This window comes from Lepidochelys olivacea, assembly GCF_965140295.1.
Source record: "Lepidochelys olivacea isolate rLepOli2 genome assembly, chromosome: 9".
In the NCBI taxonomy this organism is placed as follows: Eukaryota; Metazoa; Chordata; order Testudines; family Cheloniidae; genus Lepidochelys; species Lepidochelys olivacea.
Window position 1 is genome coordinate 93,114,404 of NC_140419.1, and position 16,375 is coordinate 93,130,778.

At 38.1% G+C, this 16,375-nt stretch overlaps 1 protein-coding gene across 1 annotated transcript in view; it reads right to left on the minus strand.

Annotated features, from left to right (window-relative positions):
- The window catches only part of AFF2 (ALF transcription elongation factor 2), a 406,623-nt gene that overhangs the window by 143,403 nt on the left and 246,845 nt on the right, over positions 1-16,375 (minus strand). Inside the window, exons 6-7 of the mRNA XM_084638773.1 lie at positions 14,096-14,132; positions 13,792-13,843 (exon numbers count right to left, since the gene is read on the minus strand). Of these exons, the coding sequence (XP_084494899.1) occupies positions 13,792-13,843; positions 14,096-14,132 (89 nt within the window). The remainder of the gene's footprint in view (positions 1-13,791; positions 13,844-14,095; positions 14,133-16,375) is intronic.

A 16,375-nucleotide genomic window follows, 5' to 3' on the forward strand; every position in this document is an offset into this window, starting at 1 on the left:
GTCTCTGTCTGCCAAAAGCTGGGAATGAGCGACGGGATGGATCACTTGATGATTACCTGTTCTGTTCATTCCCTCTGGGGAACCTGGCATTGGCTACTGTCGGTAGACAGGATACTGGGCTAGATGGACCTTTGGTCTGACCCAGTAGGGCCGTTTTTATGTTCTTAACCCTGTCACAAAGGCCATCTCTTGCTCCAAACTATGTGGAGATTTCTTAGAGCTTTCTAAGAAAACATTGCCAGAATTTTTTAACATGGCCAAAACTGTGCATGCCTCATTCTCAGAAACACTGAACTGTTTTAGCTGAATAAATAAATAAATAGGGCTGCCAAGCGATTAAAACAATTAATCGCCATTAATCGCACTGTTAAACAATAATAGAGTATCATTTATTTAAATATTTTTGGACATTTTCTACATTTTCAAATATATTGATTTCAATTACAACACAGAATACAAAGTGTAAAGTGCTCACTTTATATTTATATAAATATAAATAATGTATTCACTTTATATTTATTTTTGATTACTAATATTTGCACTGTAAAAAAACAAAAGAAATAGCATTTTTCAATTCACCTAATACAAGTATCATAGTTCAATCTCTTTGTCAAGAAAGTTGAACTTATAAATGTAGAATTATGTAAAAAAAATCCTGCATTCAGAAATAAAACAATGTAAAATTTTAGAGCCTGCAAGTCCACTCAGTCCTACTACTTGTTCTGCCAATCACCCACGCAAACAAGTTTGTTTACATTTACAGGAGATAATGCTGTCAGCTTCTTGTTTACAGTGTCACCTGAAAGTGAGAACAGGTGTTCTCATGGCACTGTTGTAGCCAGCACTGCAAGATATTTATGTGCCAGATGCGCTAAAGATTCATATGTCCCTTCATGTTTCAACCACCATTCCAGGGGACATGCATCCATGGTGATGATGGTTTCTGCTCGATAACAATCCAATGCAGTGCAGACCAAAGCATGCTAATTTTCATTATCTGAGTCTGATGCCACCACCAGAAGGTTGATTTTCTTTTTTGGTGGTTGGGGTTCTGTAGTTTCCACATTGGAACGTTGCTGTTTTTAAGACTTCGGAAAGCATGCAACACACCTCACCCCTCTCAGATTTTGGAAGGCACTTCAGATTCTTAAACCTTGGGTCAAGTTCTGTAGCTATCTTTAGAAATCTCACATTGGTACCTTTTTTGCATTTTGTGAAATCTGGCGTGAAAGTGTTCTTAAAATGAACATGTGCTAGGTCATCATCCGAGACTGCTATAACATGAAATATATGGCAGAATGTGGGTAAAACAGAGCAGGGGACATACAATTCTCTCTCAAGGAGTTCAGACACAAATTTAATTAACACATTATTCTTTAACAAGCGTCATCAGCATGGAAGAATGTCCTCTGGAATAATGGCTGAAGCATGAAGGGGCATACAAACGTTTAGCATATCTGGCACGTAAATACCTTGCAATGCAGGCTACAAAAGTGCCATGTAAATGCCTGTTCTCACTTTCTGGTGGCATTGTAAATAATAAGAGGGCAGCATTATCTCCTTAGTGATTGGCTGAACAAGTAGTAGGACTGAGTGGACTTGTAGGCTCTAAAATTTTACATTGTTTTGTTTTTGAGTGCAGTTATGTAACAAAAAAACCCTACATCTGTAAGTTGCACTTTCATGACCAAGAGATTGAACTACAGTACTTGTATGAGGTGAATTGAAAAATACTATTTGTTTTGTTTATCATTTTTACAGTGCAAATATTTGTAATAAAAAATAATATACACTTTGTATTCTGTGTTGTAATTGAAATCAATATATATGAAAATGTAGAAAAACGTCCAAAAATATTTAATAAATTTCAATTGGTATTCTATTGTTTAACAGTGCGATTAAAACTGCGATTAATCATGATTAATTTTTTTAATTGCGATTAATTTTTTTTTTAGTTAATCGTGTGAGTTAGCTGCGATTAATCGACAGTCCTAACAAATAAAAGATAATAGTAGTCGTAGTAACTCAACCTGAGGCAGATACCCAGCATGGAAAATTGTAGCTCGCGTGATTAAAATTTGGCAAAGTTATGAGGAACTGAAAACAGGGTCTTATAATGGGAAGTGTTGGAAAGTTTAATAATAGGCAGTGCTAATGGCCTGCCTATAAATAAAGGTGGGGAGAGATCTGTTATATTATTAATGTTAAATGTTTGTAGAATTTAACAGGTATACATGGTGCCTTATAAAGAATCAAAACATTAAAACTTGATCTCCCTATTTTATAATTTCTTTGATGTACACTAGAAAGTGACTTAACTGTAAGTATGAATTCTTTTACCATGCTTGCACAAAGATCCTAAGATTAACTTTCTAGATGACATGCATGAGATTGGATTTGTAATTGCTATGTCTGACCATGCAAGTTGTGCACCTATTTCCATCTGCCTTTCCTGCAACCCCAACATCTCTACATTTAGAAACACTTTTAGTCATACCCTAGAATAAGGCAAACATATTTATGTTATTTTGGCTGAAGATTCCCTTTGAATTTGACATTTCCTTTGGAATCATTACTAATGGATGACACTTAGGTTTTTTACCTGGGTGAAGTGGAGATGAGAAGGCCAGAAAGTCCTTTATGCAGCTCACAGTGCCTTTTCCTTTCATGTTGCAACCTTGTTCTTTTTCCTTATGGGAAAAAAACCAACTTAACCTCCGTGAGTGGTGAAGGAGTTATACTATTATCTCTGGCTGACTGTTGCATTGATTAGATTGGAAAATGAGTAACTTCTATCACACTTGATCTGCAATAGTGCTATCTGGCTTATGCTTATCCCTTTGTAGTTAGGGAATGGATAATTGCATGGATACTGGGAATCAGACACAACATTTGTGATGTCTCTTTTGATTTCCACTGCAGGGTTAAAGGTGGGGGGGGAGTAACAAGCTAACCTGTGAGTTAATGCTGGCCACTGCCTGGCCCCTGGTACCAGCCTGGGTTTTGTGGTTTAGACCTTTACACGTGCATGTCTGAGGCTGTCCTTATCATGTAGTTTAGCATGCTGCCACCTCTAATATCGTAGTCCTCTTGAATCCGATAAATTGGTCTAAAACTGATTTAATTTCATGCTGCAGAGTACACTTTAGTTTGAATCACAGCAGATTTTTTCACTTAAAAATATCTATTGAGATAAAATCTTTTTGTTCTTTCATTTCATTTTTCTTTCTTTCTTTCTTTTTTTTTTTAAGCAAAGGGAAAGGCAGATTATTTCAATTAAGAGCCTGTCACTGACAATTGTAAGCAACCTTTCTTCAGAGTTCAGTGCAGCAGTTGCAGTTTTAAGTTTCTTAGTGCTTCTGTCAGGATCTAATTTTCAAGGTACAGTTGCCATGGTAGCAACTTGGAATTTTAATCCAGTACTAAAGGTCAAGACAGGTCACCAGTTTCAGTTCCTCTTCAATCTCAGACTAAAGAGCCACAAAAAGGAGCTGAGATAAAGGTTTCACCTAACAAAAAATTCCATTCTGGAATACAGCCAAACTTGAAAAATATATGATTTGTATAAGCTTTCAAATTTGTCTGGAACTATATAAATTCATGCTAAATCAAATGTGCTGAATGCTCATTTGCATTCCTTACTGTCCTTTGAGAGGCAAAGACACCACTTTAAAACAGAGTTCACTTGTCAGGAATAGCACATAAGGAAGAAATGGGATCTATATAGCCTGCAAAAAGTAGATAGTTGTGAAAGTCATGCCTTCATCGCTGGAGATATTGACTACGTCACACAAACCTAGACAAGCTTGAGAGTTGCATTTTATCCTCTCTCTGGTCAATATAAGAAGATACATACAGTAAACTGGTCAATATCTTTCTCTCAAGATCTGTCAAGATCTTTTGTTCAGCAAAGTTTTTTTTAAACTAAATAAGACCCTTCTTTTATATATACAGGTATATGATATATAAGCCATTTGGCAATGTTTTCAGTAAGTGACCATTTTTCTTGCTAGTCTAAACTATGTTCATATTTTGCATACATATTTGTAGGCAGGGGTGGGGGGTGGCGGGGAAGGAAGCTAGCATTGAAATGAGGACATGGCTTCATATTTGCCAGCTTCTTAGAACCCTTTTGTGATTTACCTGGATGTTTCTTTGGAAGATTAGCCTTTTCCAGGCTTATATCTTATTTTCAGAAAGTCATGGGATAGTATTAGGATAATCCTTAATTGTATTTTCTCCGACGTTCAAGGGAACAAAAAGTTGTCCTCCTGGAATTTGGGAGAGTGTTAACTAACCTGACCTGCCAGTGGGGAAATTTGTAATCAGTCTGAGAGAACCTATTTATAGTCATGGCATACTTCCAGTCTCTTTCCTCCAGGGCTGTTAGGGGCTGAAAGTACTGCAGAGACTGTGCTCCTCAGCACATGAGATGATGGGAGAACTTTGTTTCACTTGAAAAATAAGTCCTCTGGTCAGTCAGGCTGCAACACTGATGGGCTCTGGAGTCCTCAGCCCTAAGGATAATTACAGCAATAGGAGTTCCTCAAGTTGGAGGGTTCTAGGGGCTGTGTCACAGCGATTCAGAAGTAGGATATAGAGAATTAAATTGTGAATTTAAGACTAGTGGCTGTTGGCTTCGCTTTTCAATATTTAGGACAAAAACAGCCCATTCCAATATCATGAACGCAAAATTTCCTAGCAAAATCCATTCTTCTTTCAGGCTTCTGACTCATTTCATATTGTGCCTACAGTATTTCCTGGAGGCAGTAAATTTGGGTGACAATTCATTCGCCCCGAATACTACACAGCAGGTGGCTGACTGCTGCTGGAAGAAAGTGGAGGAAGTCTGAGTCATTTAAGCTTAAAGGACTAGTAAGGCGTAGTAGACGAGAAAGGGCCTGAAGCACAGAGGAACGAGACATGGTTGGGCTATGCACCATAAGTGTAGGGAGAGAGACCAGAAGTGAGGAGATGGATAGAGATCCAAATTGTGGGGAGCGGAAATAGAGAGGTCAGTTGGCAGGTAGGATGGAAATCCAAAGAGGAAGAAATGGGATGCAGTTTGGAGCAGAAATTGTGGAAGAGAGGTTCTGGCTACAGCTGCTTCCCCTGTCCTGAACAGGACATATATTTTCAGATTTACACAGTACATAGGTTTTCCAAAATATAGGTTTGAAGCTAGGCTGACGTTTTGAAGGGAATCCATCCCATGGAAAAATAAAACAGAGCATCAGCTTGAGGCTGACCTTGAGTTATAAAGGTGCAACACATTCTGCTGGATTAGTGGCTGTTGGCAGAACTCCTTAAACCCAGGAGAACTTGTGCCAGGTCTAAAATGTTGTAAATACTAAAATGGGCATCAATACAAAGAGCATAAGGAAAAAAACTCCTATTGGCATCATATGTACCCTTATCATTTTACTGTTAACATACAGAGTGGTTGCCATTAAACAGTCAGCATTTATCTGTTTACCAAGCAGTGGTATGCCCTATGTTCAATGTAGAGAATTACTATAATAGTGGTATTGCAGATACTACTACTTAGTAACAGTGAATAAATGGTGACTAATACAGTATCAGAGGCTATTTTTAAATTGTAATCTTTCGTGCGTATTAAAGTTCCAAACATTGGCAAACAGGCAGTTGGTCAGTTTGTTACAAGCACTCTTACGGCAGTCACTATCTGTCTCTGTGATGTTCAACAAAAAAATATTTAACGTTGATCAGTGAATTACAAGCAAATTAATTTCCCTTGTTCACATGATCTTTTAAACTGATCTATAAATATGTCAAGAGGAGATCATTGAAAAGAGTGCAGTAGCAGATATTTTATTTTGACAGGGAGGTTAAACTGCATAAGAGCCATTTGAATAATGAAAACAAATTAAAAGTATAATTTAGAAATTATTTTGAATAATGCGTTTATCTTCTGGGACACAGTGTTTTTAATTACGACACTGAATTCTACTATATTTAATAGACGCTGAAATGTTTTGCAAGTTTGCTTCTTTCTGCAATGGGCCATAAGAAATATTTTCTGCAGCTACATAAACGTTGTTTGAGTCCCAATTATTTAGGACTTTGCTCAAAAGGAGAACCCAGACAGTAAGGAACAAAGATACAATGTTGACTGATCATTATCTTTGCCCTGGATCATGGAAGGTAACATTCAAGAACCCACTCTAGCAAAAGGGTGCAAAGCAAACTCCTAATTAACAAAATGAGACAGTAAATATGAAAGATGAATGACAGCTAATCAAAATAGGCTTTTTTTTTTGTTCTTGCTTTCTACTCGGTCCGTTAATATACTGCATTGGAGCTCTCTAGAGATAATGGTGTTCCACTTGCATGCCCTGTTGTTTCATTATGATAATTTTATATGTGGTTGCGTAAGCCCCTTGAATTCGTGACATTGCCAGCTTACCTAGAGGGAATATCTTTGGAACTTCCTTAGGTTAGCAAACAGTCAGTAGTTAGTCTAATGATTAAAGCATCCCCCACTTACAAAGTGAAATTGAACATACACTGTAAAATGAATCAGGCTATCAACAATGTGGGATCACTGGACACTCTCATGCTTTAGATCAAGAGCTTTAAGGTATGTCTACATGGCAATGGAACACCTGCAGCTGGTCTGTGTCAGCTGACTGGGGCTTGGGCAATGGTGCTGTAAAATTGCAGTGTAAACATTCAGGCTCGGGTCAGAGCCTGGGCTTTGGGACCCTCCCCACTCACAGGGCCCTAGAACTTGGGCTCCAGCCTGAGCCTGAATGCCTACACCATAATGTTACTGCCCCGCAGCCCAAGCCCCATGAGCCCAAGCCAGCTGTGAGCGTTTCACTGCAATGTAGAAAGACCTTTGGCTACAAATGCTAGAATTTCAGAAATGTAAGATTTTAAAACTATCATACCCAAACTGGAGTATGACTGAAGCTCCGATAAAATGTTTGGTATGTTGATACATAAATACATACAACAACATTCTTCTTATTCTAGTTGGACATAAAACTTTGCAAGTTTTTAGTGTGTGCAATTAAACTGAAAATCATATACCACCCTTACATGAACCCCAGTTTTTAATAGCGATTTCTTTCAAGTTTAAGGATGCATCAGTGTGTCTTGATTTGACTGTTCAAGAATACCAATATTTCTAGTTGTCACATTATCCAATATATAGTCCTTGGTGTAAAATCCTCTTGATATCTAATGACTCCTCATAAGGAACTCATGCTGATTCGCTTCAAACCATGAATTACCTTTAATTCATAGCTTGAGCACGCTGCCAAATTTTGTTTTTTGTGCTCCCAGGTGACTGTCCCTGACATGACAGAGAACTTTCAACAAGCCATTAGACACTTATGAAACAGATAAACATCAAGCAGCACATTTCCATTTTAAGATGGGCTTCTACCAAGTATTATCATAATCTTTGGGATTCGGAAACTACTGGTATTTATTGCAACTTGTTTAAAGCCATGTGGGGAAATTCTGGACCTACTGAAGTCAATGGTAAAACTCCCATGACTTCAAGGTGGTCAGGATCTTACCTGTGGTGAATCCCAGTTTTATCAGTGGGATTCTCCGTGGCTTTAAACAAGTTAAATAATGGCCACTGACTCATTTTCAGCTTTTTAAAGAAATTCTTCTGATTTTCAGTGTAATTTTTTACCACATTGAATAGGAAAAGAGTGCAAAAATTGCAAGGAAGTGTTTGCAAAATGTCATGTGAAATTGTTCACCAAGTTGTTTTGCATGTTTTTGAGTAATCTGAATTTAGCTTTTCTCTAGTTACTGCACAGGCTGTAGACTATAGTCTGAAGGCTCACAAAAATCCGATAAAGATAAAACAAGTTGTTGTTTCTGTCCGACCCATTAAATTTTCCTGTTCCAAGTTTTTAATGGTTTCCGATAGTTCACTGAATCCATGAGTAGGACCTTTTAATACTGTGTTAATACAATAAGTATAGGAAGACATTTTATGACAAGGAAAGAATACCATTATGCTTACATTCTTCTTTTTAGCTGGGCTTTTATGGAAACTACCCAAGAGTACTCTGCAGTATGACTTAGAACACAGGATGTGCTTGATTAAAAAGGTTCTGGGTGCTTTCCAACTGGACACAGGCCAAGTGCTAACAACCAAACAGAACAAAAGAACTTGATGTTTGAGGATGACATACTCTCAATGGTAATTATATAACACAAACCTCAGTCAAGGGCTGACTACATACTCTTGAATTCATGGATGTTGACAGATGATCCTTCTCCTTGCAATTGGTTGCACCTTATCTTTTGCTCCTTACTATGCTTCATAAAAAACTAATAGGAGTAGACTGGTTATCAATTTATTGTACTATATGTAATCTATAAGAAAAAAACGAACAACCATAAGAACATAAGAATGGCCATACTGGGTCAGACCAAAGGTCCATCCAGCCCAGCATCCTTTCTACCAACAGTGGCCAATGCGAGGTGCCCCAGAGGGAGTGAACCAAACAGGTAATGATCAAGTGATCTCTCTCCTGGCATCCATCTCCACCCTCTGACAAACAGAGGCTAGGGACACCATTCCTTACCCATCCAGGCTAACAGCCATTAATGGACTTACCCTCCATGAATGTATCCAGTTCTCTTTTAAACCCTATTATAGTCCTAGCCTTCACAACCTCCTCAGGCAAGGAGTTCCACAGATTGACTGTGCGCTGAGTGAAGAAGAACTTCCTTTTATTTGTTTTAAACCTGATACCCATTCATTTCATTTGGTGCTCCTAGTTCTTATATTATGGGAACAAATAAATAACTTTTCTTTATTCACTTTCTCCACCCCACTCATGATTTTATATACCTCTATCATATCCCTCCTTAGTCTCCCTCTTTTCCAAGCTGAAAAGTCCTAGCCTCTTTAATCTCTCCTCATATGGGACCCGTTCCAAACCCCTAATCATTTTAGTTGCCCTTTTCTGAACCTTTTCCAATGCCAGTATATCTTTTTTGAGACGAGAGGACCACATCTGTACCCAGTATTCAAGATGTGGGTGTACCATGGATTTATATAAGGGCAATAAGATATTCTCTGTCTTATTCTCTATCCCTTTTTTAATGATTCCTAACATCCCGTTTGCTTTTTTGAAGAAGATGAGAAGCCAAGTGTTATTGAGGACTGGTCAAAAAAAAAAGAAGAAGAAGAAGAAGATGAGAAGCCAAGTCCTGTAGTTTTTTCACAATCCTGGATCATCCTTTGGAGAGGAAGGATAGCCCAGTGGTTAGGGCACTAGCCTAAGACTTGGGAAATCAGGGTCCAGTTATCTGCTCCACCAGACTTCCAGTGTGACCTTGGGCAAGTCACTTAGGAAACTGAGACACAGAGAGGCTATCTGTAAAATGGGGAAAATAATAGCACCCTACCTCACAGGGGAAGGATAAATACATTAAAAGTTGTGAAGTGCTTAGAGATCTACTGAAGAAAAGCACTACATAAGAGCTAGATACAGTTATTATTGGTTTCAGCTACAATACCTTTTTGATATATCTATATATAAATTTCATATTAAAATTGTATGGCTAGGAATAAAAATATCACTTCAGTGGGACTACTCATGAGTCAAGTTACTTATATGTGTTTGCAGGATCAGGCCTTTAGGCCGTTGTGGGCCCGTTCCTTGACACAACTCAACACACCCCATCTGATCTCCTGCACTGTGCTGTGGTTTCTCATGCCCCCTGAGTTTGAGTGTGACATTATATATTTTAAACATTAAAAAAGTAAAAAATTCATACACAAAAATACTTGGCTGTGAAACAATTTAGGTTACCATAATAACATGCTGACACAAACCCATACAAGCAAGGAAATGGAAACTTAAGCCATCTGACAGTAAATACTCTGTGTTCGTCCACCTACAGGCACACACCTTTCTACCATACACCACACACCATACATAAAAACCTTAATTCTGACCCTGACATGCACAGAGCATTGTCTATTGGAGCAGAGTAAAGCAGCATGTAATCAAGTCTCAGCGTGACCAAAGCATGTTCCAGAATCTTGGCACCGGCCTATAAATAGCACCTAATTCCTAAGCTGGCAGGAGGATAGCTGGGTAATATGATGAATGTGAGTACCTTTGCTCCAACTCCTGATCAAAGATCACAAGCAGATTTCTGAGAGAACTGATGGGATCAATACGATTGCCAACAGGAGTGATATTAATGGGACAGGTACTCTCAGGTTTCATAAGATTTGCATGTAATCATAAACAAGATGAAGGACAACTGTGACATCGACTCACACACGTGTCCAGCGCAAAGATACCTCCCACCATGGATAGAAAGAGATGAACACACCTGTGCCACATCTGTTTAGCAGCAGCAGCTCAAGATGAAATAGTGAAAAACAGATCCAGTTAGCAGCACTATAAGTGAGATACGTGGAGTTGGTGGTTAGAGACAAGAATCCCAGCAGGGACAGAGCTAAGATTGGGGTGTGTGAGCTCTATAGCATGGAGCAATGGTGCTGGTATATGCAGGAACCATAGTTTTACCAGTAGATCCTAGAATCCCAACCATACCTCAGGAATTATGGAACCACAGAATCGTAAATATCTTGCTATTAAAATAGATAACGATAGCAGGATCAATAAATCTGCCATCTAGCTATGATTATTTGATAATATCATCATTGGTTTCACCCACAAATCTGCTTTGCTTTCATTCTCTCCTCAGGCATGTGCAACCAACTCCAGCTGAAGTTAGTGGAAGCTGTACATGCAGATCTAAGGGCAGAGTCTTGCCTACCATACTTTAAGCAGCACAATGGATTGCCTCCTAAGCAATATAACCTTCCCAAAGACCTATGGAAATTCTTGGAAGTTGCCTTAACAATTTCTTTGCAGTGAAAGGGAAAAAATGATAGTAACGGGTTAGCTGATCTTCATTTGGAAGCTAAAAATAAAAGTAACTTCATTGCCGCTCTGATCTGTCATGTGTAAAATCCATCACCGACCATAAGAAGGCAGTTCATTCCAGCAGAAATCTGATTGATAGCACTGGAATTTTAGATCAAGCAGCAGAATAGAGAGCAACTGGTTCATAAAATGTACTCAGTGTCTTCGAGTTTTATATCAGGCTTCCTATAGAGAGCTTTGGTCCCATTAAATGCACTATATACCACTGAGCTATGAAGCGCTGTTCTTTTGAAATTCAGCTTATAACTATAAACCATGATTGACAAGTCTATTACTGTTGGATACAAACTATTGAAATATTGTATTTTATAGTATACTCACCAAAATATTTTTCACAGTGGAATCCAAATACACTTGCTTTAGGAGCAAAATCACTTTAAGATGTAGTAATATTTTTTATGTTTTACGAGAGAAAGTACTTCATGTAAGCACTGCATCACTTAGAGATTCTGGCATATGAATTTATCCTTTCTTTTTTCAGGATAGAGGGTCCAGTGGGTGAGATATTTTTTTAAATCTGAAATCATTTCCAGAAATAACAATAGAATAAGGAAAGGACTAATCTGATGATAATTTTGGAAAAATAAATATCGCTCACGTGCGCCAATTTATTTTTATCGTTAGCCAGATTTCATAATTCTCATTAAAATTTAAATGATGACTTTCAATTTTTGCATCCAATCAGAAGAATTAAATACACTGAATTTAGAGGGTCGGTGTTAAAGACTCATTTTGAAAATCCTTACTCATTCAAGTAGCTTTACTCAGATGAGAAAAGTTGCATGACTATTTCATGAGTCAAGGAGTCCAGAGGTTAAAACAATGGAATGGAATGCCCGGATTCTAGTCCCAGCTCTGTGATTGACTTGCCATATGACTTGACCTCAATGAGACCTCATCTGTGCACAAAGTTGTACTGATTTAACTAAAACTGGTTTAAAATCCATTTAATTAAATCAATTCAAAAATGCGGTGTAGACACGTTGTCATAAATATAAAGGGAAGGGTAAACCCCTTTGAAGTCCCTCCTGGCCAGGGGAAAGCTCCTCTCACCTGTAAAGGGTTAAGAAGCTAAAGGTAACCTCGCTGGCACCTGACCAAAATGACCAATGAGGAGACAAGATACTTTCAAAAGCTGGGAGGAGGGAGAGAAACAAAGGGTTTGTGTGTCTGTCTGTAGTCGTCTTGGCCGGGGACAGAACAGGAATGGAGTCTTAGAACTTTTAGTAAGTAATCTAGCTAGGTATGTGTTAGATTATGATTTCTTTAAATGGCTGAGAAAAGAATTGTGCTGAATAGAATAACTATTTCTGTCTGTGTATCTTTTTTGTAACTTAAGGTTTTGCCTAGAGGGGTTCTCTATGTTTTTGAATCTAATTACCCTGTAAGATATCTACCATCCTGATTTTACAGGGGGGATTTCTTTATTTCTATTTACTTCTATTTTTTATTAAAAGTCTTCTTGTAAAACACTGAATGCTTTTTCATTGTTCTCAGATCCAAGGGTTTGGGTCTGTGGTCACCTATGCAAATTGGTGAGGCTTTTTATCCAACATTTCCCAGGAAAGGGGGGGTGCAGGTGTTGGGAGGATTGTTCATTGTTCTTAAGATCCAAGGGTCTGGGTCTGTAGTCACCTAGGCAAATTGGTGAGGCTTTTTACCAAACCTTGTCCAGGAAGTGGGGTGCAAGGTTTTGGGAAGTATTTTGTGGGGAAGGACGCGTCCAAACAGCTCTTCCCCAGTAACCAGTATTAGTTTGGTGGTGGTAGCGGCCAGTCCAAGGTGTAATATTTTGTACCTTGGGGAAGTTTTGACCTAAGCTGGTAAAGATAAGCTTAGGAGGTTTTTCATGCAGGTCCCCACATCTGTACCCTAGAGTTCAGAGTGGGGGAGGAACCGTGACACACGTTAACATTGATTTAACCTGGTTTATACTGGTTTAGCTTAAATTGCATCCTGACTGAATTAAACTAATTTGCTATAAACCACTTCTAAATCCATCCAAGTGTCCACACAGGGGTTTAAACACATTTTAGTTAAACAAGTACAAATTGGTGTATCTTGGTTTAACCAAATCAGTTTAAAAAACACTCCAGTAGTTAAAGTGATGCAGCTCTGAATTTAGGCCAGATCCAAGCCTCATATGTAGTTTGCTCATATGTAAAATGGCAACTATAATAGTAACCTATTTTACAAAGTTGCTAAGTAATTCATATTTGTAAAGCACTTCAGGTGCAAAATATTGTGGTCTCAATTCACTTCTGCCTTACTCCAGTTTTACACCAGCACAACATAATGGAAAAGGATGTAACTCAGTGAATAATCAGGTCCTCCGTGATTTTCTTTAAGTGTGTGATTGTCAACTGTCCCAATGTGTATACAATTCAAGACCTGTTTTTTCAAAGCCAGCTTGCATAAGCCTAATATATAATGTATTTTTACTCTTCCTTCAGTAAATAAATGCTAAAATTCTTTCATCAGCTATTCATCAGGTTGAATTTTCTGTTGTAAGAAGCTTAGCATCTGATGACAAATTAAAAGTGATTTAATTTTGGCAAGCTGTACAAATAAAATTGGCATTAATTTTGCTTAATAAACTCATCTTTTATATATACACCTCTGTTAGTTAATGCTTAAGAAGAAGAAACAATAATAAGCGCAGAAGAAAAAACTGGTTTGTGGCTAATTTTTAAGCACTGTTGAGAACACCAGAATGCCAGGACAAGATTGTATGTAAGCTAGGTTCAGTTACCTTTGGAGAACTAAGATCATTCCTTAAGATAAACGTAAAACAAAATATAAAGCTGGAAGTAACAATACTTACGACTTTTGTGGCACTGACTTGGTGGCAACTTTCCCTGCTGGATCACTCCACTCTGTAAACAAAGGAAACATATTTCCAAATGTCAAAAGATTACTGTTGCCCTAAGCTCTCAACCCACCTAATTATACGTAGTTTCACAACATGCCACAATGCATAATATGTAATCAAAAATGGCACCTTAGAAATTAATTTTTCATCTTTGTATTAATGATGTTAAGTAGGCAACAAACAAACAAACAAACAAACAAACAAACAAAAACTCAACCAACCCTGATTGTTTGGATTAAGGACAATAAAGACCTACTTTGTACATTGTATCCTGAGGTCGGGTGCTGGGAATCCTACAATGAAGAACATAAAAATGTCAGGATTAGTTCACTGAAAGCAAGAAGACGGTAGATGCATCTTCCCTTGTTAGACTAAGAGCACTAGTATAACATAAACAGAGAAGGAAAATACACCAGAGCATGTGCCTGAGAAGAGAACACCACAATTTTTTTTAAAAACTGTATTATCTGTACATAAGAATGCTACTGAAGTGTAATTGCACTGCTCAATACCTAGCCTATTTTAAGCCCAAATGGCCAGATTCTCAGCTGGTGCACACTGACTTAGTTTCAGTGTGGAATTCACACATCAGTTTACACCAGCTGATGATCTGGCCCTTTAAAGTCTTACCCACAGATGTGTACATGTGGTTCCCATTTAAGATAATGGGAAGCATTTGCATAGGCTGAACTTGATCTTGAGTTTTAAAATAACTATGCATTAAGTTCAGCAGCATTACTCTTCTTTTTTGCTTAAAATGTCATTATCTAAAACTGAAATTCAAGATGTTTTGGAGTGCTATCTTAGGTACACTTGACAAAGACACAGGAGTGAGATCTTCAGCTGGTGTAAACCAGTGAAGCTCCAGTGAAATGAATGAAGCTGCACTAACTTAACATCAGCTCAGGATCTGGCCCATAGTGTGGAGCGCACACAGCATTTTGCAAACAATGTGCTTCTCACTGACTCAGAGTAACGTATAACTACATTCTTAATTTCACATTCTTTTCTTGCTTGATCTTTCCCTTGGCTTTACAATCAACAATGAAGCTTTACAATCAACCTGATGCCAAATCAGCCTTCATCTCAAGCAGGCCCTAGTAGATTGTGATGATTTTAAATTAAGCCATTATTTACAATCTAGTCCTATAGACAGGCACCACTTTGTTAAAAGTCTTAGATCTGTAGATGTTAAAGTCATTAAAGCCCTCGCTACACTTTCTCTCAGGGCATTATTAGTTCCTAATATTCTGCTGCACTGTTAGTCAGTCCCTTGTGAGGTGAATCATGCCTTCAAGAGTAAACACAGCACTTTAAATTTGAGTGTCAGAGGGATAAATAAATTGTTATGATAAGCTCTGCCTTTTCTATTGCATTATTTTACAAATAGGGAGACTTAATTATTTTATGTAAGATGAGGACCTATAATAAGGTTTATCTGACTACATGTTCTTATCTATTTTATCTCTAAAACCTATCAATTTGGCTCTCTCTAACTGATTTAGTGGGACGTTCTGAGTAGGCAATCTTATGCTGTATTTTTCACAGTAAAGTTAACTAACTTAGAAACATCCATGTTCTTTCCTCTTTCCTAAAGTGTGATTTTTTAAAAGCCTGATTTATATTTCATAACGTTTATCATAACCTCACAGGTTTTTTAAATGCAAAACTCTCATTGAAGTTAGCAAAGGAGTGCAGTACATGGTCCCCTTTTTGGAGGGCCCAGAAAAAAAAACAAAAAACAACACAACCAGCACTGAATTTAGTCCTGCTCTAATTTAAGAAGATACAGCTTCCAGTGTGCCAGACTCCATGCTTACTCATATAGGTATGAATCCACTTTGACCTAAATGGATTCTGTGGCGTTTAGCCAGATTTACAGTAATATAAACAAGTGGAGTATTCAGCTTAGTTAGGAGTTGCACCCAAATATGAATCTGTCCTGTGATGTTTAATGCAGGAGCATGTAAGTGCATTGCCATTGTCAGTAGTGGAGCAGAACAATGATGTTTTGCTGGAATATGGCATGGTAGGCGTTTGCTTTGTTTTAATAGCAATAGCCACACTGATTTCACATTAGCTTCAGCCAACACATGAAGGCAGGGTTTGGAATGGGAGAATCTCTGGCAAATAGTGACAACTGGACACAATTGGTGAGGGGAAAACTGATTTTAAATGTCTGAAATAGTGCATGATTGCAAAAACCTCTATTGCTTGAGTAAAAGAATCAGCTTTTTATTGTCTTCAAAGCTGTAGCAGCCTCAGAAACTGTTGACATGGTCCAGCCCATTGAGGGAAGAACAAAACCCCACGCTATGGGGTAACATTTCCAGCTCCCCCGGAAAGTATGACTCCAAGTGTCAGAGATCCACAGCAGTTCAAATCTCAGTATAAGTCACCACTTGCAGGTTGGGTCATCTGCAGGGACTGAATCTGGGACTTTGCTAAAGTACCAGTCCTTTTAACTGTAGAGGAGGAACAGACCCATATACTTCTTCACCCATATACTAGTGGTTTCAGTGGGGACAAAGATACT